The sequence below is a fragment of the Cajanus cajan genome, chromosome 6 (genome assembly GCF_000230855.2).
Source record: "Cajanus cajan strain Asha chromosome 6, NIPB_CcT2T_4, whole genome shotgun sequence".
NCBI lineage: Eukaryota > Viridiplantae > Streptophyta > Magnoliopsida > Fabales > Fabaceae > Cajanus > Cajanus cajan.
Window position 1 is genome coordinate 12,378,722 of NC_138522.1, and position 25,534 is coordinate 12,404,255.

The 25,534-nt window shown below is 38.1% G+C and overlaps 1 protein-coding gene across 2 annotated transcripts in view; it reads left to right on the top strand.

Annotated features, from left to right (window-relative positions):
• The first annotated feature begins 9,205 nt into the window (after positions 1–9,205).
• Positions 9,206–25,534, top strand: part of LOC109807632 (pre-mRNA-splicing factor ATP-dependent RNA helicase DEAH1) — a 39,065-nt gene continuing 22,736 nt past the window's right edge. The window contains exons 1-18 of one of the 2 annotated variants that reach the window (XM_083076753.1): positions 9,206–9,352; positions 9,826–9,930; positions 10,053–10,180; positions 10,312–10,506; positions 10,622–10,693; positions 11,165–11,251; positions 11,860–11,893; positions 12,021–12,075; positions 13,554–13,613; positions 13,799–13,870; positions 14,251–14,314; positions 14,665–14,744; positions 15,195–15,262; positions 15,374–15,431; positions 15,663–15,720; positions 15,796–15,864; positions 16,308–16,376; positions 16,603–16,692. In XM_083076753.1, the coding sequence (XP_082932879.1) occupies positions 9,223–9,352; positions 9,826–9,930; positions 10,053–10,180; positions 10,312–10,506; positions 10,622–10,693; positions 11,165–11,251; positions 11,860–11,893; positions 12,021–12,075; positions 13,554–13,613; positions 13,799–13,870; positions 14,251–14,314; positions 14,665–14,744; positions 15,195–15,262; positions 15,374–15,431; positions 15,663–15,720; positions 15,796–15,864; positions 16,308–16,376; positions 16,603–16,692 (1,494 nt within the window). In that variant the 5' untranslated portion in view covers positions 9,206–9,222. Of the gene's footprint in view, positions 9,353–9,825; positions 9,931–10,052; positions 10,181–10,263; positions 10,507–10,621; positions 10,694–11,164; positions 11,252–11,859; positions 11,894–12,020; positions 12,076–13,553; positions 13,614–13,798; positions 13,871–14,250; positions 14,315–14,664; positions 14,745–15,194; positions 15,263–15,373; positions 15,432–15,662; positions 15,721–15,795; positions 15,865–16,307; positions 16,377–16,602; positions 16,693–25,534 lie in introns of those variants that run through there. The other variant, XM_083076754.1, reaches the window with a different exon arrangement.

The following is a 25,534-nucleotide window of genomic DNA, read 5'->3' on the forward strand; positions in this document are numbered from 1 at the left end:
TTGTTAAATATTGCTTGATGTCATGGAACCATGGACGATCATCGATAGCTTTATCTATCAGAAGGCAGAACGCTTGCTTATCGTGCCGCTGGATATTGATGATAGGCATTTCATGCTCACGATCCAAGGCGAACATCGACGAGAGCGTAGCAAGAGCGTCGGCAAACTGATTCTCCTCCCTTGGAATGTATTCAAAGACGACACTTTGGAAGAGATGTGTCAAATCTTTGATGTGCTCAACATATGGTATCAGTTTAGGATTTCGGACTTCCCAATCACCTCGTAGTTGGTAGATGACTAGGGCCGAATCGCCAAACACTTTGAGCTTTAGCATACCATTGTTGATGGCTGCTTGGATTCCCAACGCGCAAGCCTCGTATTCAGCCATATTGTTTGTACAATCGAAGTTGAGTCTTGCCGTTATGGGAATGTATTTTCCTTGTGGAGAGATTAGCATTGTGCCAATCCCTCGTCCAAGCATGTTGGAGGCTCCATCAAAATACATGGTCCACGCATCATCTTTAGGCTCTTCATGTTGTAAATTCATTATATCCTCATCGGGGAAATCATCCTGAAGGGATTGGTAGTCGTTGGTCGGCCCGTGTGCTAGGTATTCAGCTAGGGTACTGCCCTTGATGGCCTTTTGTGTGACATGTATGATGTCAAATTCTGATAACTGTACTTGCCATCGGGCAATCTTCCCAGTGATTATTGGTTTGTCGAACACGTACTTAATTGGATCCATTTTGGAAACCAACCAAGTAGTATGCCTAATCATATACTGCCTGAGCCGTTGTGTTGCCCATGCTAACGCACAGCACGTCTTTTCTAACGACGTGTAGCGGGTTTCATAGTCGAGAAATTTCTTGCTCAGGTAGTAGATGGCTCGTTCTTTCTTTCCCGTTTCATCTTGTTGTCCTAGCACAACTCCCATGGACTCATCAAGCACAGTTAAGTAGAGGATTAATGGTCTTCCCTCGACAGGTGGCACCAATACTGGTGGATTGGCCAAGCACTGTTTGATCTTATCAAAAGCTTGTTGACAATCCTCATCCCAAGATTCGAAATGATTCTTGCGCAACAGCCTGAATATTGGTTTGCACGTGTCAGTCAACTGTGCGATGAACCTTGCGACATAGTTTACCCTGTCGAGGAATCCTCTTATCTCTTTCTCGGTCTTAGGAGGAGGCATTTCCATTATTGCCTTCACTTTATCGGGGTCCACCTCTATGCCTTTTTTACTGACGATGAACCCGAGAAGCTTACCCAACTGAACTCCGAAAGTACACTTAGCCGGATTTAGCTTAAGCTGATACTTGCGAAGCCGGTTGAATAATTTTCTCAAATATTGGATATGGTCCATTTCGTCCTTCGACTTTGCGATCATGTCATCCACGTATACTTTGATTTCTTTGTGGATCATGTCGTGGAATAACATCACCATCGCTCGTTGGTAGGTGGCACCCGCATTTTTGAGTCCAAAAGGCATCACCCTGTAGCAGAAAGTACCCCAGGGTGTAATTAAGGAAGTTTTCTCGCGGTCTTCCACATTCATCTTGATTTGGTTGTACCCAGAGTATCCGTCCATAAAGGAATAGAGTGTGTTCGTGGCTGTATGATCCACTAGTGTATCGATGTGCGGTAAGGGAAAATCGTCTTTTGGACTGGCACGATTCAGATCCCTGTAGTCAACACAAACTCTAACCTTTCCATTCTTTTTAATGACTGGCACGATGTTAGCCAACCATTCGGGATACTGAGATACAACCAAGAATCCCGCGTCTAATTGCTTTTCTACCTCCTCCTTGATCTTTAAAAACCACTCGGGCTTGATTCGTCAGAGCTTTTGTTTGACGGGTCGAAACCCTTCTTTCAACGGTAACTTGTGCTCGACGATGTTAGAGTCCAAACCGGGCATATCATGATACGACCATGCAAATACGTCCTTATATTCCCTTAACAATTGGATCAATTGTGCCCTTATTTCATCACTGATATGGGTCCCAATGTTGACCTATTTTATCTCTTTGCCCTGCCCCAAATTCACGGTCTCCAATTTCTCTTGGTACGGTTGGAGTAGACGAGCTTCTTGATCTAGCAGTCTTTGCAGATCCGGAGAGATGGTCTCCTCATCACTGTCCAACTCAACCCATTCATCCTCAACTTTCGGATCCCGGTCGGAGCGAACAATCACAGACATAATTGTTTATCGGTTCTGTTTTTGGTTTAGAATTATTAATGTTAATGAGAGAAAGAGAGAAAAGAATAAATGAGAGAATGATGTGTGAAAAATGCCTCTTTATTGATATGTATAAAAAACTGTACAAAAAACCCTTATTTACATGAAAAAGATCTCATGATCTCGGGTACTGATCATGAGTCCCAAAAAGAAAAGAAAAATGTGGAGGGGCCCTATCGTGGCTTGCTCTTCTCTCTACTTCTGCTTCGGCAGAGGATTCTTGCTCACGTCGGGTGTTGTCGAATCAAAAGTAATCCACCCGGCATCGATAAGGTCTTGGACCTTATATTTGAGAGCTCTATAGTTCTCCGTTGAATGCCCCGGTGCCCCCGAATGGTATAGACATTTGTCTTGCAGATTGTACCAATCGGGGTAAGGTGGATCAATTTTCCTTGGTGGAATGTAAGCTAGAAGATGAGCTTGCACTAGCTTCGGTAGGAGGTCGCAATATGTGGTCGGAAGTTTATCAAACTTCTTCACAGGGTTGTACTACGACTTTCCCAACTTCGAAGCGGAGGAAGATGAAGAAATAGTTATGGCGTTGACTCCTCCCTCCTTCTTCTTCCCAAAGGTCTTCTTAGCTTCAAATGATTGGGAAGGCTTAGCTATCTTCCCATTTTTCAGCCCTTGTTCCACCCTTTCTCCAATGGTGATGATGTCCGAGAAGAGCGTTGTCGTGTTCCCTATCATCTTGTTATAATAGGGACCGGTCAACGAGTTTATAAACAGGGACGCCGTCTCCTTATCCGACAGCGGGGGCTCTATTTGTGCCGCCAACTCCCTCCATCGTTGGGCGTACGCCTTAAAGGATTCATCATTTTTCTTACTCAAGGCTTGAAGATCGGACCTATCGGGTGCTAGGTCGATGTTATACTTGTAGCGCTTGAGAAATGCGTCGGCCAACTGCTTCCATGTATGCACCTGATTCCCATCCAGCTGCATATACCAGTTGAGTGCGGTGTCAGTCAAGCTCTCTTGGAAGCAATGGATTAAGAGCTTTTCATTAGTGGCATATGCAACCATCTTTCGGCAATACATGGTGAGATGACTTTTGGGGCAAGTTGATCCCACATACTTTGGGAGATCGGGTACTTTAAATTTGGGAGGGAATTGGATGTCCCTCACTAAGCACATGTCGGCGGCATCTTTAATATCAAAATCATGCCCCTCCATAGCCCTCAACCGGTCCTCGAGAGCGTGGAATTGCTCCTTTGAAATCTCGGGCTCTCTAATTGTAATCCCTGCTCCAAGGGGTACAGCTTCCGGAGGCTCTTGCTCTTGTTCCTCCTCATGATGGGACTCATGGTCACTGTGTTGAGCCTCGTGCATGTTCTGGTGACGCATGAGTTCCATCATTTGCGCCATTTGCTCTTTGAGCTGTGAGAGCTCGGCTGTAAGCTTCCTATTTTGTTCCTCCAATGCGTCCATTTTCTTGAGTTTCTGTGCGCGCGTGAGGACAAAGAGATGACTAGCCACTTTCTAAAATGAATGCTTAATCTAATTAGTTTATTTACGGAATGAATACACTCTTGACATGAGCTTGATAATCTTCCATCTTTAAGGTGCTACCTTTTTAAGACGGAGGTTTATCACCCTCCTTGACTTATGATCTCTCCCCAACGGAGAATCTCAATAGCCATTGGTCTCTTTCACTCATGTCAAGGGGTATTGGTGAGCCTAAAATGAATGGTTATGAGGATGGATGATGTCTTATTGGTAATGATGCACATGCTCCACACTTTTATTATATTTTCACACGTGGTCTTTCCTCTCATGTCATGATATTTTCATGCATGGGGGTTATTCTTAGACCTTATCACGAGGTTTATTATTAATGCACAAACAATGTCACATAGACCTATACACAAACAATTCACTCATCCACGAATGGTCACGAGCGAATCACGAGGTAGGGGTATCCTGCAGACAAGTGCATATTCAAGGAGGTTCTAACTGTTCTCACCGGTCTAAGGCCCCCAAGGTGCCCCCATTATAGGGACCCAATCCCTCTCATCGTAAGTCAATGGAAAGCTCCAATGCACTATCGGACTTGAGTTCATGGTTTTCACCTTGAGTGATGCTTTCCGACAACGGTCTACGGGCACCTATAGACCCATTCGACAACCGGCCGTACTAACATCCACTCCCTATGGCTTTCCACTCATGCCCCTGGGTATAGAGGGAACTGTTGTGTGCAAAGGTTCGTGTACAATTTATATTTCAAACAATTGCAAAAATTTAAACATCCAACAGTTATTAAAGCCAATTAGGTAAAACATATTATTGAACAAGCGAGGGGTAATGAAGTAATTTTAAACTATCATTTTAGAAATAATCCATCATTAAATGGGACTGACTCTCGAGGCTTCCCCAGTGGAGTCGCCATCTGTCGCCACCCGCCGAAACGGACATTGGCATTCGCGACGATGGTCGGACTCTTTTTAGTTTTGAAGATAACGGATTGTTAGAACGACTTATTCTCAAACTGAGACCTCATCGAACTAACAATTTTGTTAAATGATTCTCACCAATCCATATTAATCCCAAGCGGGACCCTCCATGGATTAGTGGTTTTCGCAAAAAAAAGGGGTTCTTGGAGTCGCCACCAATGTTTTACTCAAAACATTGGAAAAAGATATAAGGCAATTGATTTTTACAAATCAACTTTGGCCATTACAACCAGAGTCGGGTAAGGGAGTCGGTTACGTGCGAGGAAGGTGTTAGCACCCCACAACGCCCCTTTCGGGTTCCCTATGACGGATTATTTCATAAATAATAGCGTAAAATTACTAAATTACCCCTATTTATTAGAAACGATTATAAGTAAACTATCTATATGATGAAAGCTTTAAACGTGCAATGCACAATCAAAAAGCGATAAATAAAAGCGGTAAAAGAAAGGATTTGGAAAGAAACCTTCGAAGCGGGCTTTTATAAATTCAAAAGAGTTAGGAGGCTTTTGGGCGCTCCTTCGCACTACACGTCCGCTCGCTCCTTTCCTACAAAATAATTTTTACTACGAAAATCAAAGAGATTTCCCTTCGACTTATTCGAGTCTCAAGCTAATGGCTCATGACTCAAGAATTTAGTCGAATCGGCTCTCGGAGAGATTTCTAGGGCAGAGAATGGCTCAAAAACCCCAAGAATACTCAGCACGAGAGTCCAAAAGGGTCAAGATGTGTGTCAAAAGTGTGGAAGGACGTGCCAATGACGTCCTATTTATAGGATTGAGGCGCAGTACGGCCTGGGAGGTCAATACGGCCCGTACTAGGTTTTTAAACTACAGTACGACCGTATTGAATTCAATACGGCCGTATTGAAGTTCAAAAACTTCAGTACGGCCGTATTGGTTTCAGTATGGCCGTATTGTAGTTCAAATAGCTCAGTACAGCCGTACTGAACCTCTGGGAGGGCGTATTGAGCTCCGATCCTCACACACCCTTATTCTAAGCTACTCTAAGACTTCTAGACCTACAAAGAATCATCCTAGGGTCTTCCAGGAGTCTTTCCGGCTGACTTTCCTTCGGTTTGAGAGTCTTTGAGCTTTATTTCCGACCCGGACAATTTTAGGGGTCTACACTTCTCTATTAGGATTTTCTTTGCATCTCATCAAATGATTCCTCATGCCACTTGTCCCAGCCAAATATTTAATCAAATCTCCAGAGTAATTGCATTTAGCCTTCTTCTCAAAATAAGGTTTTTGTTTAGTAAAATGTTCCCACATGTTTGATCGACCTTTACTTTGCCCAGTCGATGATGAATCAATACAAGGGGGTACATCATTAATTCTAGAAGCATCTGGTGAGAGAGTTTCTATGGTGTTGGCAATGTAAAGTCCATCTGATAACAAAAAACAAGGATGCAAGAAAAATATATTACTAATTACTACTATATAACACACAATATAAAGGAAAATATATTACCTTTTAATGTTTTGGGCTATATAGGTTGGGATTAGGACAACTTGTATACAAAATTAATCATTTTTATACATAAAATATATTAACTTTTAAGAAAAATATATTATCATTTTTCAATTGCTTCTATCAACTTTTATACATAAAAAAGTAGTACCAGAATCAAGTTTTTTCCACACAATCACACCCCATCATAATTATAAAATTGCAAAATTAATCATACATGATCTTTTTCATACAATAAGAATATTAATCAACATACATGATCTTTCTGAAATGTTTTTTTTTTTATGTAATTAGTGGTCTCAATCACAAGTTAATATCAAGTATTAATTATTGAAAAGTTGTTGCACTTGTTGAACGGTCCTGCTTTTACAAATCAATGAAGTTAGCAAAATGTGAGATGTGGCTTGAAATTTTCATGCCAAAACACACAAACTTATATACTAAACAAATAAGTCTAATAATACATGATTTCTAAAATTGGTGCACGAATTTTGTAACTAAAACATATAGTGTGCAATTGATGAATGAAAATTTTTTAACCAACACATGTCCCAAACTTCTGCACTCAAAAGTCAAAACTTTAATAAGAAAAAGCCATAACCCATATACCCACAAATTGAAACAAAAACAAAATCACACAAAGACCAAATTTTCAATTTTTCACAAGCACAAAAAGTAAGCGGGAAATCAATAAAGGAATAAAAAAACAAAAATTTTAGGGAAAAAGGGATACCTAGATGAAATTTTACATAGAAAAAGTGAACCTTACAATGAAGAAAGAAGAGAGAATCCGTGGTTGGTGCTTGAGGAAGGAGCAATTCGTGGTTGCCTGGTTGGTGAGTGAGAAAGGAGTGGTGAATCAGGAACCCGTGCCGTGGCTGGTGTGTGAAAAGCCTTGCGAAATGCGAGTTGCGATTTTTGCATATAAGTTCAGTTTATTAAAACCCATGGTGCATATAATCAGGAACCCTTGGCAAGTGGAAGTGGGCATTTTCGCATTTACAAATTGAAATCTTGTGTTGTGCCGTGCTTTTATTTTTTATTTTTAGTTAATTACAGTTAACCGAACTTCAACTTAATAAGTTCAATTTTTTAAAACTGAATTAGAAAATAATTTAATTCAATTTTATTTTAAATAGTTTTAGTTTTTTAGTTTAAAATAATTCAGTTATTTAATAGTTTAGTTTAATTTAGTTAATTTTACCCGACCCTACATGTAATGTCATCACAAAGTCCACTATAGCCTGCTGGTGGACCATGTATGCTCCAATCACTTGCGCATTGGTCTAACAAGTATGCGCTACATACCTTTTTGCTCACCCCACATTACTCGTCCATTTGCCCTTCCAGTAATCCACAATCGCCATTGACCTCTCCAACATGACTTCAACCACATCCAACCCTTCAACTGGCTTGCACTCTCCAACGCATGATGGTCAAATTCGCTAACCTCGCTACCAAAACAAACTCATCGGTTGACCTCCCTAACTCCAAAACAAACTCATCGGTTGACCTCCCTAATTCCCTGGGGCCACTCTCTATTTTTTTGACCTCCCTAACACATGGTCCAACAGACGTGCTTCTGTGAGTGGCTGAGGGTTGAACATAAACGACTCACCTAAGTTCTTTCCAATCACACTCAAAATCCCTCATGTCCCACCTTTTTAGAGCCACTTGACCCATAATTAACCCTCTAAATCAACCACCCTCGGGGAAACTCGACCACTTTCCCTTTGTCTCTATCACTCACACCACCCTTATCATCCAACACTATGGCTTATTCCTTTCACCAACCACATTTACTTTAACATCCTCCATTCTACCATCCTCCTGGACACCATCATCTGCATCCTTTATCTTTGTCCTACTATTGTCTCCTTATTAGTTTGTCCCCCACTAACACTCTCCACCTTCATTTTCTTGGACATTAGTGAGCTTGCTTGAGCTGCACTACTCCATCCCTATCTATCAACTCAACCTTTCTCAATGAATGCAACACAAAATGGCCTACCATCCTCGATGAACCCACCACCTTCTGTTTCCTCCTCCATACTCTAGGCCCTTGTCGTTGACCCATACTCTTCATCATCAACCCTAAACCCAACCTTCATATGCCTCCACACACTCTTCCCTATCAAATTTGTAGCAAAACACACCATATAACAATAAGCCAAACAAAAACACAATAATATTAACTTATTACAACACACATACTCACCCTGTATAGTCACCTCTAGACTACCAACACCCAACAACGCCAACACCACCTTCACATCCAATAGACGAGATAAATTCATCAACTATAAAAATGAAGTATCAAATCATCTTGGATTAATATAAAATTTTGTATATATAATCTAAGATATATGAACTTTCAATCTAACAGTTGGATTTACAAAATTCACATTTAATATAAAATTATTAAGAAGTGTAACACTTGGTAAAAGTTATACCAGTATAATTATAACCCTCCTCATATATATAAGAGCATGTGATAGTTAATAGGAGCATAATAACTTCATTATTCAAGAGAGAATTTGATTGGAACAAAGTTTTTTCATCCCAAAAATTTATGGTTATGATAAACTACAAACTTTGACAATCATTCATCATAATTCTTGAGAATATTATTTTGTTGTTTATATAATGATTTTAATGTTTAATTACAATATTACTTTGTTGACTCAATATTTTTTAGAAACATCCTTTAAAAATTAATTATTTTCTTTGTGAAATATAATTATGTCATAATCTAACATATAAAACAACATGTTTAAATTAAAATAACAAATCAATTTACAATAAATTAAAGTATAAAGTATAATTTTCATAATAAAAAAGTTAAATTAATAATAAAATAATAATTAAATTTAAAATATAAGTAAACTAGAAAATAATAAAAATATATAACATTAATTTACTTAAATAATTTATTAAATTTAGAAATTAAAAATTGCAAAAAGAAATTAACAATACAATTTATAATTTATAAATTTTGCACAACCATTATAAGTTATAAATTTTAAATAAATATAAAATACAATTTCTTATCAAAATTATATGAAAATTATATGCGCCCTTCGCCGCCTTCGACCGCGACGCTTATTTCAACCCTCCCTCTCGTGGTCTCTTCGTTGGTCTCTCTCGTTTGTTCGCGCGCTTATTTCTCTCGTTGTCTCTGTCAGATCAGGTAAAGTTTTCTTCCTTTCATGGCTTCTCTTTTCAACGCACTCTATTCATCACTGTATTCGATTATGAAATTTCTATGTGATTCAGTGCCCTCTTATTTCTCTCTGCCTCAACTTTCATAATCCATTTCAACATTCCTAGGTTTTGTTAGCTCTCAAACTATGTATGGTATGCAGAATGCTTACCTATATGCACAACACTAGCATTGAAAAGGAGTCTTAGTTTTTTTGTGTTTTTGTTTTTGGATAAAAGATGAAAAGATAAGTGCTAGGAGTTTTTGAAGTTGCAAATTAAGTGACTTGATAAAATAAGGGCTAAGTTCTATAAGGATGACCAGGGGAGGAGTTATACCTCCTTGTTAAACACAAAAAGAAAAAAGAAGAAGAGAAATTTAGTGACTTGTGTGACATTATTCTGAATCCTATTTATTTTGAAAAAACTTTGATGTATTGTATTTTATGTTAATTGATACAGTGACAATGGGGAGTCATGACAACCTAAAGACATGGGTATCGGATAAGTTGATGTCACTACTGGGGTATTCTCAGCCCACGGTAGTGCAGTACATGATTGGACTATGTAAGTCATCTAATATCATTTTTCTCACCTTGAAATATCTTCAATAGTCAATATGGAAATCATTCATTCCAATGTTGGGTTTCATGAGCCATATTTTGTTAATCTCTTTTTTGGTGTTGCAGCCAAGCAAGCTACTTCACCAGCTGATTTGGCGGGCAAACTAGTGGAGTTTGGGATCTCGTCAACAGACACTCGTTCGTTTGCAGAAGAAATTTTCTCAAGAGTTCCTCGTAAATCAACGGGTTTAAATGTGAGGTTTTTGGGAGTGAAAATTTGCTTCTATCTTTGAACTTTGGAGTTTTAAATTAATCTAGCCAATCCTTTCCCCTGTAGAAATATCTAATGTCTGCTGGCTATTGATACTCTTGTTATCTATATCAGCAATATCAGAAACAAGAGAGAGAAGCTGCAATGTTGGCCAGGAAGCAGAAGACTTACACTATTTTGAAGGATGATGACAATAGTGACGATGCCTATGTAGATAAATATTCAATAACTACTTCTTCTTCATCTAGAAAGGTTGACAACCATGAAAAACGATTCAGGAAGAAAAGTGAAGTTCAAGATGATGATGAGGCAAAGTGCTCATAGGCTATTAGTTTCATTTTTATGTTTCTTGCTCATTGTAAGCTGCTAATCAATGGTTCTTTTAACAGCAATTCACTTGTTTTGTCCAAATGTAATCCTGCAGGAAGTTTCGAGAAAGGAAAGGGATAGACAAGTTAAGAGAAGAACATCCCCTTATGAAGAGAATGATTCAGAGGTACTCTTACCCCCCCACCCGCTTAATGTCTAGAATCTAGATGTGCTTATACATGACAAATTTTGTAAATGATAATGAAACTCCTGCTGCAATATCCATATGTTTTTACTGCGCTGTCAGCTACAGTTTGTTTTTCCCATGGCACATTTCAGTGAACATATTCAACTCTATGAATCATTGAGTTTCTGGGTTTGTTTGTTGAGTATCTCTTGCTGAGTACCTATTTAGATTCATAAGTGCCTTGGTGGTACTGAGCTATTTTTTCCTGTCTTAAATATAATGTTTGCAAATGAGAACTAGATTTTGTGCAGTCCAATTTTTGTTGATCATGTCAACGAGTTGATTTGTTGAAAAATCGTCCTTTGCATATATGATGTTCTATTACATCCGTTTGTAAATGCATTATTTAATTTTGTTGTTATTATTATTTGTCTCTTGTCTTGATGTGATTGCTTGTTTATTTGCAAACAGTCGGAAGAAGAAAGATTGAAAGATCAAAGAGAGAAGGAGGAATTAGAGCAGCATTTGAGAGAAAGAGATGCAGCAGGGACACGGAAGGTACTTGTCAATGTTCAAACGATTTGGTCAGGTGTACTTGGTTATTATTCTTTTAACTATTGTTATTATTATTGGTTAATACCAGTACTTTAGGGTGTTAGTTAGTGGCTACATAAATGCTTTTTTATGGGTAAAAGAATATTTATTGGAAAGAATGAGGAAAATTGTGATGAAGATGGTTATAAAATGTGCGAAGATATATGCCAGTTATCTTTGTTTAGGGCTGACTTAGATACTAACTGTATCTGAGTGCACAAGATTTTCTGGACTTTGCTCTTATCTGAGTGCACAAGATTTCCACATGCGTACATCTACCCTCCCCAGACCCCACTAGGTGGGAGCCTCGTGCACTGGGCCGCCCTTTTGCTCTTATCAGCCATAAATGCATGTGGAATCATACTTATTGCTCATAACATTATGAACTTGTCTAGTTGTCCTTTTAAAGCTTGTTAGATTTTTTAATATAATTGAAGAATATAATGATGCTTATATTAGTAGCACATTTACCAAGTTAAATGCTTACATGGGTAATATACTTTTTTTTTTTTTAATGTTTTATCTTCCCTGTTGTTTCCTTCTAATTGTTTGAATTGCTTCTTGATTGCCAGTTGACTGAATCAAAATTAACACGAAAGGAGGAAGGTACGTCAATGGATTGTTAAACTTATAAACATGTATAGATATACGTATCCGTGTAGTTTCATGCATGTTTTATGCCTTAAATCTATTTGTTGGTTTTACAATCTTGGTTCAATCTGTCATCCAACAGAAGAGGCAATTCGAAGATCTAATGCTGCAGAGCTGGATGATATTCAAACTTTGAGGTTTGTTATTACATTTGTGTGTGTTGGATGAGGGAATATTCTTATACATGATAAGTACCCTTAAGATTTGTTGTTTGTTGAGTAGTAGTTAATATAAGGTTCAGAAAAAAAAGTTTGTCTTTTAGAATCCTTGAGTGGTGGACAATTTATAAGCATGTAGACTGATGATTTAAGAATCTGGTTAGTGTCTGATGCAAGAAAGTCCATAAGCATAAAACATAGCAAAAGCATTTTTTCTGAAATGTATGATTAGCTTAACATTTAACTGCTAAAGTTTAGATTATATATAGGACGTCTAGCAATTTTAAAATTTAATTTTTTTAAAATATACATTCGGATGAACATGTCACATTATACAATTTCCCTGTCCAAGTTATAATATCACAAAAAAAAAAAAAAAATCCTTTTTAACAATAAATATAACTAAAAAATTACTGGAAGTATGATCCATAAATTGTCAGATATGTGTTAGACACTGATATTTTTGCATTTTCAGAATATCTGGGCTTGATTGATGCCAACATGTTATGAGGTTATAACTGGTCGTTTTCTTGCTAAACTCTTCTGATGATTTTAGAAATTGAAAGTACTGAATTGAGTAGTGGTACTATATAATATGTTTGATTCTAATTTCTAGCAGTAGGTGCAGAGTTTGAGACCTAATATGGTATTGTCTCCTGATATAAGGGAACTGATTATTTCCAAACATCTCCCATAACAGACATACAAGGTGGACAATGTGAAAAGGTGTTATGTGGTCTATGAGCTTGTAACATGTCATTAATATTAATTTTATTAGCACCACTTTCCAAACTGTTACAATTCAGAGAGAAAAGAGAAGTGGAAAGTGGAAACTGAGAGAAAATGAATATTACTGGTTTATCAATTAGCTCTATCCAATGTATTGGAAGAATGGTTTGCTTTGAAAACACCCTAGAAGAAACAAGAGACCAAATAATAAATTCAAATGTGTTGATTGAAGCAAATAAAGTGTTATAGGTAGTTGCTCCATATGGTATTTGATGGTGTCTTTGTCTTAGAAGGAACGCATCTTTAAAGGAAAACCATTTATCTCTAAACTTTGTTTGTTTGGGATTTGTTTGATTCCTTGGTTGCTCTTTGGTGCTTAACACATGGCTTTGTTAAGGGAATTTTGTGCCTTAAATATGCACAAGGGATTAGAGTGCTATCTTTTATAATTGAATGGAAGATATTGAGTAAAATGGATATGGCAAGACTAAATAAAACTTTAGGAGAAACAATGGAAAATGACGTTAGTCTAAATGGACTATTGAAATTTTGGTTTTTGATATTGCCTGATGGTGTCATTTGCAAGGTAATCACATGTAATGAGATAAGGCTTGGTTATTTTTTATTCTTGTCTTATTTAAGGTCAAATTGCTGTTTATTGCTTGTGTAATGGCTTAAAGTTGAACACACTATGCCATGTCAGTTATAGTCCCACCCTTTTTTTGCAGAAAGGTTTCAAGGCAAGAATACTTGAAGAAAAGGGAGGAAAAGAAATTAGAAGAACTAAGGTATGATACAACTTTATTTTTTTTTTTTTTTTGTTTTCTCTAAGTTCTTTGTTTGATCTGATTTTTTGTCAATGAACATATTATAGTTTGATTTGATTACTATGCTGTTTGGTATGCTATTATATTTATACATATCTGTTCCTTAATTTATTGCTGAATTTAATACTTTATCGTGGTTACTGCAGAGATGATATAGAAGATGAGCAATATCTATTTGAAGGTGTAAAGCTTTCGGAAGTAGAATATCGTGAACTGAGGTAATCTATCTGTTCACTTGTTTCTTGAGTTCCCCTTATTCAATTTGCCTTTTGTTACCATATGAGACATTTTTTTTTTTAATTTTTTTATTAGTGATTGAATTATGTGAAGGAAATGCTACGCCCAACTTTGGTCACCACCACAGTCCTTCTATAGTAGCTTTTAAACTAAAGTCAAGCTGCTGATTTAGTTTTTTATTATTTTGTCTTGTTCAATCTGTTTGTTTTAGGAGTATATTTGTGAATTCTGTATTTGCAGATGGGAACTATAACCCTTCTATCATTATGCTATGTGTGGAGCCCCAATCCCAAATATCAAAGATGTAGCTTCTGTTTCTTTAGCCAGGAAAAGTTTTATTTGTTTTGTTTATATCCCGCAGGTACAAGAAAGAGATATATGAACTTGTGAAGAAGCGGTCTGAGGAGGCTGACAATGTAAATGAGGTATGGTAATCGATAAGTTTGTATTCCATGAGTGTGAAATCCTAATTGGTTTATGTATCAATTGTTAATTATTGTCAAAAGAAATTTTTTTATTTGTTAAGTTAAGCTGCTTGCCAGTTATTTCTTCCTTTTCTTTCTATTGATGATTACTAATTTATTGCCAAGACTTGAACTGTATAATGCAATCCTTCTTAGTTGCAATGGAAATTAGAGTAAAGATCTTTTATCTGACAGTATTTAATACTTTATGGATCTGGGCACTGACAAAGGGATTTGAGCATATGATAAGTTAAATTGATAGATCTATATATTTCTTATTCAATCTCTTACACATTCTCCTGAAATTGCAGTATAGAATGCCAGAAGCTTATGATCAGGAAGGTGTTGTTAATCAGGAGAAGAGATTTTCTGTGGCTATGCAGCGTTACAGGTGTTTTCACTTGATACATGATCTCCACTAGTTGTAAAAATATAAAAAGGAAAAGAAACTGGAATCACTATTAGAGTATAGGATTTTCTCTTCTTTTCTGTATTGATGTATTTTACTTTTTCCCCGTAACTGTTTCAGTTATAACTGAAAGTGACACCTTTATTTATCTTATCATGTAAGCTAGGTTTGTGTATCTTATTTTACACTCTTCTGCAACTTTATATAGTTGCTCTCTCCTTATATTTCATTCATAACAGAATATAATCAATAATATTTTCTTGTATTCTCTCTGAAATTTCTCTAATAATCACATATACACTATTAGTCTATTCTCATAATACCAGTTATCTTGTATTTCCTCAAAATTTTATCTTGTGATTGTGTTGTGCATAAATTTCCAAAAGCATTTTTACTTTCTTAGTCAAAATCTTTTATTTTGTTTATTCATAGAGATCCAAATGCTGAAGAAAAGATGAATCCATTTGCTGAACAAGAGGCCTGGGAGGAACATCAAATTGGTACACACTTTTATATTAGCATACTTGTATAAAATCTCTCATTGTTAAGAAAGAAGTTCATATTCTTTATCTGTAATGGTATATTTCTGGATTCTGAATAATATCTTTCAGGAAAGGCAACGCTAAAGTATGGTTCAAAAAATAAAAAACAAGTCTCTGATGATTATCAGTAAGTTTGTTCATCTAGAAACAACTGTTACTCAATGTTATGCATTGTAATCTGATTTTTTTACCTGATTATATGGCGTTAAAGTCTTGCTTATTGGATGGCATTTCACTATGCAAGTCTTAAGTTTGTATAATTTTATTCCTTAGATATAGTATAGGGTGTGATTCATCACCGCTATTTCTTTGAGTATACAGATAACTGATTTTAGGCTTGCTCACAATTTTTGTTTAGGTATGTTTTTGAGGACCAAATTGATTTTATCAAGGCATCAGTAATGGATGGCGACAAGGTATGTGGATGATTCAGCTTGACTGATGGGTTTTGATGGTGCTATTCTTCTGTTTGAGACAGTTTTTCTTTGCAGTTTGATTATGAAGAGATGGAAGATTCACTTGAAAAGTCCAGAGCAAAGTCAGCTTTGGAGGCACTACAGGTAGCATTTCAATATTTCACATATGGCTTTATTAGTTCCTACTTCCTAGCACAGGTTGACAGGCACTGAATTGTGTTTAGAAAATCTTTTAATTGTGTCACTAAACCATATTCTTCTGTTATTAAAAGAAAGTGAAACATATTCTTCTAGTTTTAATTAATGATTGAGGCTACAAAAAATACAAGTGAAAGACTAAGATGCTGTTACACATTATTAGATGGCAACTGGAAAAATAAATTGAGTCTGATATATATTGGTTAACGAATTAATTACAATAATCATGTCATTGACATCTTAATTCAATGAGAAAGGTATTAAGCTGAGGTGGGCTGTTAGTCATCCCTTTAAAGTTCAAGGGTTAAGGAATAAAAATTTCAATCTTCTGACAGGATTAATTTGTAAAAGCTGACTACAGTTCACTTTCTTTGTTGTCTTTTTTATAGGATGAGAGGAAAAAGTTGCCCATTCATCCTTATCGGGATGAATTGCTCCAAGCTGTTCAGGAGCACCAGGCATGGTTCCCCCTCTTCTCTCTCTATTATTATTTTTTTCTTTTTATTTTTTTTTTACTTTTTTATCCTGCTTTTCATTTTTGGTGTTCATTAATGAATTTTATCTCTGTTGTCAGGAAACTGTTCTGTATTTGTATTAACTGATTTCATTACCCTTTTATTACATTTTTTTGTATACAATTGTATGTTCATTCAAATTAACCTTCAACAATTTTCTTATATATAGGTACTTATAATTGTTGGTGAAACTGGTTCAGGGAAGACGACACAGATCCCCCAATATCTTCATGAAGCTGGCTTTACAAAACATGGAATGGTAAGATTTAATTTATGTGATTTCATTAGGTTAATTTCATTTGAAAAGCTTATTTAAGGCTTCCATTATATTTATTTTTATTTTACAATGTGCAAATATTGTGAAGGCATGCTACTTTGTTAATGTTTTGTTTCATGCTGTTCTGGTTTATAAATTGTGGAAGTAGGTACTTGTTTGTTTTTAAATGTGTTATTTTAGGTCCTAAAAAACATTTTAAGTACCGTGAGTGTGGATATGGTTTAAGAATTTAATCATGATTGAGTTGTTCTGCTGTGAATGTGATAGATATTGGAAGGTGTACAGTAGGAGAAATAGGCAGAAAGGAGAGGATTAAAAGTGTAACTGAATAATAGATTGTATTGGTAGTAAAGGGGCAAATATAAATAGGAGATAGGGGGTCAATTAAGGGGGGCTTTTTAGACAATTCATTGTTTGTGGAGAGTCAGGTCTCTCGAATACCTGAATTTTGGTTTATAGCAATAAAGTGCATAGTACAATGTTTGCTTTCTCTTCTATTATTCCTGAACCAGTTCTATCAACTGGTATCAGAGCTCCGATCTCGGAGTAGTGGGTATCACATTTTAGGGGACTGATGGCATCAACAAGAATGGAATCCAGATTCTAGAATCGATAGTCTAGAGAAAGCAATGGCGAGTTTGAGTCGGAATCAAGAAAGCATGGAAGAACGCTTTGCACAGCAAGAACGGCATGAAGAACAACGAGATGAAAGGCTGAAAAAGATGGAATGCATGATCGAAAGGTTAGTTTCAAGACTGGGTGAAAATCCGATTGGGGAAGACAAAGGGAAAAATCAAAATTCTGGAATAGAAGTTGAGTCAATGGGGGAAAATACAAGTGAAACAATAGCGGGAGACAAATGGGGGTATTAGAATTGTGAGAGAGAAAGAGAGAGAGAACGGAAGAGAGAAGATGAGAGAATGCTTCAATAAGCAAAATATGTTTTCACTACGACACAATGAATACAAGATGAGTTTATATAGAGCCAATCAATGTTGGTCTATAATAAAGACAATAAATGTGATAGTAAAGAAAAAGATAAAGCATAATCTACATTACTATTCTACATATATAAGTAAGGAGTAAAACTATACTCCAATAGCCCCCCGCAAGCTCAAGTAGGATGAGTTGACTCGACTACTTGAAGCTTGGACCAAAGAACACAGAACTGTGCCGAAGATAGAGCTTTTGTGAGAACATCAACACATTGATCTATGGTTGGAACGTGCACAACTTGAAGATGCTTGGCAGCTACCTTTTCTCGAACAAAGAACATATCTAATTCCATGTGCTTGGTGCATGCATGAAGAACAGGATTGTGAGCAAGGGCCACTGTGCTTAAGTTGTCACAGAAAATGATTGGAGGTGAATGACAAACTTTAAGTTCAGAGAGCAAGGTTTGTATCCAAGTAACTTCAGCTATGGCAAGAGCAAGGCTTCTATATTCTGCTTCAGTGCTGGAACGAGCAACAACAGATTGCTTTTTGGACCACCAGGACACAAGATTTGGTCCAAGAAATATAGAGGCTCCTGACATAGATCTTCTATCATCAGGGTCAGACGCCCAGTCTGCATCACAGTAGGCGTGAATGGATAAAGGAGAGTTGGATGGAGCTAGCTGCAAATGGAGACCCCAAGAGGTAGTGCCCTTTAGATAGCGGAGAATATGTTTAACAACTGACCAATGACGTGCAAGAGGATGAGACATAAATTGACATTACTGAGAAGCTAATCTCGGGTCTTGTTATTGTAGCATATTGTAAGGCACCAACGACTGAACAGTAGAGAGACGCATCTAGAAAATCTTCGGTGCCAACTTTTGAAAGTTTGCAGCCACTAACCATTGGAGAGGAAATAGGTTTGGAGGCTTCCATATCTGTGCGGTTTAAGAGATCCTAGATATACTTGCTTTGAGTGAGGATGAGAGAGCCATCAGATTGTGCTTTTACTTCAATACCTAGAAAGTAATCAAGATCACCAAGATCTTTAAGGGAAAAGGTTGAGTGAAGTTGAGAAACAAGTGTATGAAGAAGTGTTGAATTGTTTTCAGTGATGATAATGTCATCTACATATACCAAGATAGATGACATTGTTGGCATGAGAGTAGACGAACAATGATGGATCACACTTGCTTGCTTGAAAGTTAAATTGTAGAAGAGTCAATTTTAACTTTTCAAACCAAGCACGGGGTGCTTGTTTGAGTCCATAGATGGCTTTGTGCAGTTTACAAACAAATTTTTTATCAGAGGTTTCAAATCCTGGGGGTTGAGTCATATATACTTCTTCATCAAGGGTGCCATTTAAAAAAGCATTATTGATGTCTAGTTGTTGAAGAGGCCAATGATGGGTTAAGGCAAGAGTAAGGATAAGGCGAAGAGTGACAGGTTTGATGACAGGTGCGAAGGTTTCATTATAGTCAAATCCAAATTGTTGATTGAACCCCTTAGCTACAAGATGGGCTTTGTATTTTTGGACAGTGCCATCAGGATTTTCTTTGACACGAAAGACCCATTTACAGCCTATGGCTGTTCTGCTTGGGGGTAGACGAACAAGAGACCATGTGCCATTCCTAAGTAGGGCGTTGTATTCTATCTGCATTGCAGCAGACCATGTTGAATTGGATAAGGCTTGTTTGAATGTTTTGGGTTCAACATGGGTTAATAGAAGTGTGGGTTGAAGACGGGGTTTGACAATGCCATCTTTTGCTCTTGTTGTCATAGGGTGAACATTGGAAGGATGGATGAATGGTTGTGTATTAGATTCAGGAACAGGTGAGCATGGGGACTGATAAAATGGTTGGAGAGAGGTACCTGTGGGAGAGGTTCTAGATGACATATTTGGTGAGGTTGTAGGAGGGTAAGGCTCGGCTTTCATAGTGGGTGGCATTTGATTAGTGGGAATAGAGCTGGATTCATGTGAGGGCATTGGAGAGGAGTAGGGTGTAGAGGTTTGAGTGTGGGTCACAGTAAGAGGAACCTGAATCAAGCTTTGAGAAGCATGGTTAGTGGTCGGAGAAAAGAGATCCTGGTAGGGAAATTTAGTTTCATTAAATATAACATCTTTAGAGACATAGAGATGCCTATCAGTGGCAAGGCACTTGTAGCCTTTGTGAGAAGTTGAGTACCCCAGAAAAACACATTCTTGTGATCGAAATTAGAGTTTGTTGTGGTTGTAAGGTCGAAGATGTGGAAAACAAGAGCAGCCAAAGACTTTGAGAAAGTGATAATCCGGGTTTTGGTGGAAAAGTTTGGAATAGGGAACCGCATTTTGAATAGAGGAAGAGGGAAGTCGATTGATTAGATAAACGCTAGTGAGGAAGTCATGATCCCAGAATTCCATAGGAAAATTAGCTTGGGCTAACAGAGTGAGGCCAAGTTCAACAATGTGCCTATGCTTTCGTTCGACAACCCCATTTTGATGATGGGTGTGAGGGCATATGAGACGATGTTGAATTCCAACATCATTGAGATACGCTGTAAAGGGGCGAAATTCACCACCTCAATCCATTTGTAAGGCTTTGATCGGTTGGTTGTATTGATTCTTAACCATAATATGAAACTACTTAAAAATGTTAAGAGTTTGGGATTTGTTTTTGAAAAGATAGATCCATGTAAAGCGTGTGTGAGCATCAACAAAGGTGAGATGATATTGATAGCCACATGTAGACGTGGGTGTAGGTCGGTCCCCATAAATCACTGAAAATTAGTTCAAAAGGTGTGGTGTAAACAGTTTTGGACAGACTTGAGGGTAATCTATGAGATTTACCAAGACAATAAGAAGCACAAAAATCTAAATCAATATTGTTTACAGATTGAATGTTGAAGTTGTGGAACACAAGTTTCATTACATCAGCATTAGGATGACCTAATCTAGAATGCCAAGTGGCAAAAGAAACAGATTTGTGGCTGGCAGTGTTAATAGAGGGAGATGTAGCAGTTTGAAAACACTAGGCAGGTTGTTTGCTGGTGGGGGGAAGCAAGGTAGGAAATTGATACAGACCATCCGGACCAACCGAGTCTTGGAGAAGGATTTCTTAGTATCCTGTGATTTTACCAAGCAAATGGAAGGGTGAAATTCAAAAGAGACAGAATTGTCTTTGGAAAATTGACTTACACTGATTAGGTTTTTGGTAATGGAGGGGACAAACAGTAGATTGTTGAGAGCAAAATGAAAATTAGGATTTGTCGGGGAGAGAAAAGTAGTGACACATGTAGAATTAATATGAAGACCTTGTCTATTACCAACGTGGATTTGATCCGTTCGTTCAAAAGAAGTAAACTGTTGAATATTTTGAGAGACATTGGTCACATGGTTTGAAGCCCCAGAGTCTGGATATCAAGTGTTGTTACCTGAGGAGGAAGATGAGGCAATCATGGCTCGAGGTTGAGTATGTGAGGAGCCTAAGTGAACCTCTGGGGGGGGTTGTGGTCTAGGGCCAAGAATGCCGTGTTGGTGAGGTGAAGGGTGAGCATGTTGGTGGGCTTGAACAGTTTGACTATTGTACCAAGAAGTCGCATCAGTATTGTTAGTGGAGGGGAACGTGGGTGCATTCAGTGGGGAGGTTGGGACAAAAGTCTCATCAAATCTATAGTAGCAAGAAGAAGCAACATGTCCATAGCGATGGCAGACCTGACATTGAAATCCAGCAAATCTGCCTCGTCCACGACTAGCACGGTTAGAAAACCGTCCACCACAAAAATTTGCGTGACCCCCACGATGTTGCGCAAATTGAGGTCGAGGTTCTTGGTGAGCAAGATTTGCTTGTGGGAGCGAGAAGGAGGGATCAGGGTTGGGGGTAGTAACATTGATAAATGCAGCAACTTCCTTTTTAAATTTGTAAAGACAAGATTCATGGCCAAGAAGCAAGGTTTCAACTTCGTCTATGGACAACATGTCAAAGCGACTGCTAATGAGTGAGACGGTGAATTCATACTCTTCTGGTAAGCCTTCAAGAATGATGTCAAGATGCTCTTTTGCAGAAACTGAATCACCAATGGCAGTTAGAGCATCAACAAGAGTTTGAATTAGGAGAACATAGTTGGAGATAGTCTGGTTGTCAAGATTAGTGCTGCGTAGTTCATTGCGTAGTTGCTGCGCTTTGGCATTCATGTGAGTATGGAAGTAGGAATGTATTTTGTCCCATAATTGACAGGACGTCTTGCAACCGATGACCCTAGTAAGCGTGTCTTTAGACATGGAAGATTGGAGCCAAGATAGCAATAGTTGGTCTTGCTGTTCCCAGGCAAGATAGGACTCAGATATCTGCCCAGAATCACGATCAGTGATAGAGAGGTACTTTTGGGGAATTTGTGGGTTAACAAGAAAATGATGGAGTCTGTGGCCTTTGATAACTGGTTCGACTTGCTGGCACCAGAGAAGATAATTCTTGGTGTCCAGTTTTTCTGAGATGGTGTGGGAAAAGGTAAGAGACGGAGGGGGATTAGTGGGAGGGTTCTTTGAGGGGATGGTATTGAGGGGTGTAGCGTTGATGGGTGGAGGAGGGGGCGGCGGTGGGGGAGAAGAAACCACTAGGGGAGTTGATTCAGCCATGACAAGATTGTCGTGAAGAACAGAGAAGAGAAAGGGGAAAGAGGATCGAGTAGCTCTATGATACCATATTAGAATTGTGAGAGAGAAAGAGAGAGAGAACGGAAGAAAGAAGATGAGAGAATGTTTCAATAAGCAAAATATGTTTTCACTACAGCACAATGAATACAAGATGAGTTTATATAGAGCCAATCAATGTTGGTCTATAATAAAGACAATAAATGTGATAGTAAAGAAAAAGATAAAGCATAATCTACATTACTATTCTACATATATAAGTAAGGAGTAAAACTATACTCCAACAGGCGGAAATTAGAAATCCCAATCTTTGAGGGTGAGGACGCCTATGGGTGGATAAGCAAAGTGAAATGATATTTTCGATTAAGAGGAGTGACCGAGACCGAGAAGATGCAAGCAGTGATGGTGGCCTTAGAAAGAGATGCTCTTGGGTGGTTTCATTGGTGGGAGATGTGCAATGAGAAGCCGTCGTGGGAAAGATTCAAGATAGCCGTAATTCAGTGATTCCAACCAACAATGACACGAAGTCCTTTCGAATTGTTGCTTTGTTTGAAACAAGAAGAATCAGTCAATGAGTTTACTAAGCAATTCAAGAAATATGCAGGGGCGATGAAAGGATTAGAAGAGACATTTGATGGATGTATTCCTAAATGGGTTGAAGGAGGAAATTAGTGCGGAGATGAAATTGTATGAGCCAAGAAACCTATCAGAGATGATGTGTAAAGCCAAGAAGATTGAGGAGAAAAATGCGGCCATGACACGGGTAGGTGGTTATTCATGGGGGCGATCAATGGAGCAGTACAAGGGGTTCTCTCATAGTCGGCCTAGTAGAGAATGGAGTTCGGTTGTTACTAAACCTGCTAGTAGGGAGTGGACTTCAAAAGTTACTAAACCATTTGAGATGGGTAATAAAGGATCACAAGCATCCTCCAAAGCGAGTAATCACATGGACAACCGGGCAACAAGGGAGAAACCAAGATTTAAAAGATTGACCAATGCAGAGATGAAGGAAAAAGTGAGAAAAGGGGAATGTTTCAGGTGTGAGGAGAAATTTGGGCCTAATCACATGCAAAAATAAACAATTTAATGTAATGGTATTAGGGGAATTCAAGGCAAATGATGAGGAAGAGGAGGAAGAATTAGAGCTGGAGGTAAATCCCAAAACCCAACTATCTATGCATAGTATAGTGGGGTTAACGTCTAGGAGATCTCTCAAGGTGTGGGGGCAAATAGGAGGAGCCAGAGTAGTGGTTCTGGTGGATTGTGGAGCTACTCATAACTTCATTTCCAAGGAGTTGGTGGACAGATTAACTAAATTTGCACATTTTATAGCCCTTGGTCACCCATTTACAACAAAGGAGGTAGCTGAATTGTTCTTGAAGGAGGTGGTCAGGTTACACGGTTTTCCCTCCTCTATAGTTTCTGACCGAGATCAAATATGCATGAGTCAGTTTTGGAAGGAATTATTCCGACAAGCAGGAACCCACCTCAAGTTAAGATCAGCTTACCATCCGCAAACGGATGGCCAAACAGAAGTGGTAAATCGTTGTTTAGAAACCTACTTGCGTTGTCTTACTAGTACAAAGCCGAAGCAATGGCCATCACATCTAGCTTGGGCAGAATTTTGGTTTAACACCAATTACAATGCCTCTACCAAAATGTCACCTTTCAAAGCTTTGTATGGGGGAGATCCTCCAATATTGCTGAAAGGTACTACCATTCCTTCAAAGGTGGAAGAGGTGAATCAATTAGTTTGCCAATGTGATGAGTTGTTGGTAGAATTGCGAAGTAATCTTTTGAAAGCCCAAGATCAAATGGGAGCCCATGCTAATAAGCATAGGAAGGATGTGGAGTATCAAGAGGGTGAGTGGGTATACCTCAAATTGTAACCTTATAGGATGAAATCCTTAGCCAAACGACCAAATGAGAAACTTCGACCATGTTTTTATGGTCCTTATCAAATCATGCAAAGGATTGGTGTTGTGGCTTATAAGCTTGATTTACCAGCCAACAGTAAACTTCATCTGGTATTTCATGTTTCACAATTAAAGAAGGCTATTGGAGATTAGCAACAGCCTCAACCCTTACCGAAAGTTTTGACTGACACTTTTGGGAGTTACAGGTGCAACTAGATGCTGTTTTAAATACTCGGAGTAATGAGGCAGGTCAAGTGGAGGTCCTGATCAAGTGGCAGCAACTCCCTGATTGTGAGTGTTAGCAACTCCCTGATCAAGTGGAATTGTAATATCTCAAAGAAAGTATGCATTGGATATTTTAGAGGAAAGTGGGTTAATGAGTTCCAAGCCCGTTGATACACCTATGGATCCCAATGCTAAACTTCTACTAAGTTAGGGGGAGCCTTTCTCAGATCCTGAGAGGTATAGAAGATTGGTTGGGAAATTGAATTATGTCACAGTAACTCGTCTTGACATCTCTTTTTCGGTTAGTGTGGTGAGTCAATTTCTCAATTCTCCATGTGCAGGACATTGGAATGTAGTCATTCGCATTTTGAAGTATATCAAAGGTGCTCCAGGAAAAAGGTTTATTATATGGCTACAACAATCATACCCAAGTTGTGCGTTACTCAGATGCAGATTGGGTAGGCTCTCCCTCTGATAGGAGATCCACCTCAGGTTATTGTGGCTTTATCGGTGATAACTTGATTTCTTGGAAAAGTAAGAAGCAGAATGTAGTGGCAAGATCTAGTGCAGAAGCAGAATATCGTGCTATGGCCTCTGCTACATGTGAGCTTATTTGGCTCAAACAGTTACTTAAAGAACTGAGATTTGGCAAAGTTACACAGATGACTCTCATATGTGATAACCAAGCTGCCCTTCATATTGCCTCAAATCCAGTATTTCACAAGAGGACCAAACACATTGATATAAATTGTCACTTCATTCGTGAGAAGATTTTATCTAGGGACATTACTACTTAGTTTGTTAACTCTACTAATCAGTTGGCAGATGTCTTCACCAAATCATTACGAGGTCCTAGGATTGATTATATTTGTAACAAGCTTGGTGCATATGATCTATATACACCAGCTTGAGGGAGAGTGTTAGATATAGTTTTATCTTATGGGCCTAGGCCTACTACTTTGTATATAAACACATCTTTTTCTTTGCAATACACAAGGAATATGTTCTCTCCATTAACCATTACTCTCAATAGTGAGAATAGTTGGGAATTAGCTACGGACATTCAGGAAATGTTTCCTTTATTCCACCTTCAGGACAAGGTGGATATTGCAGGAGGG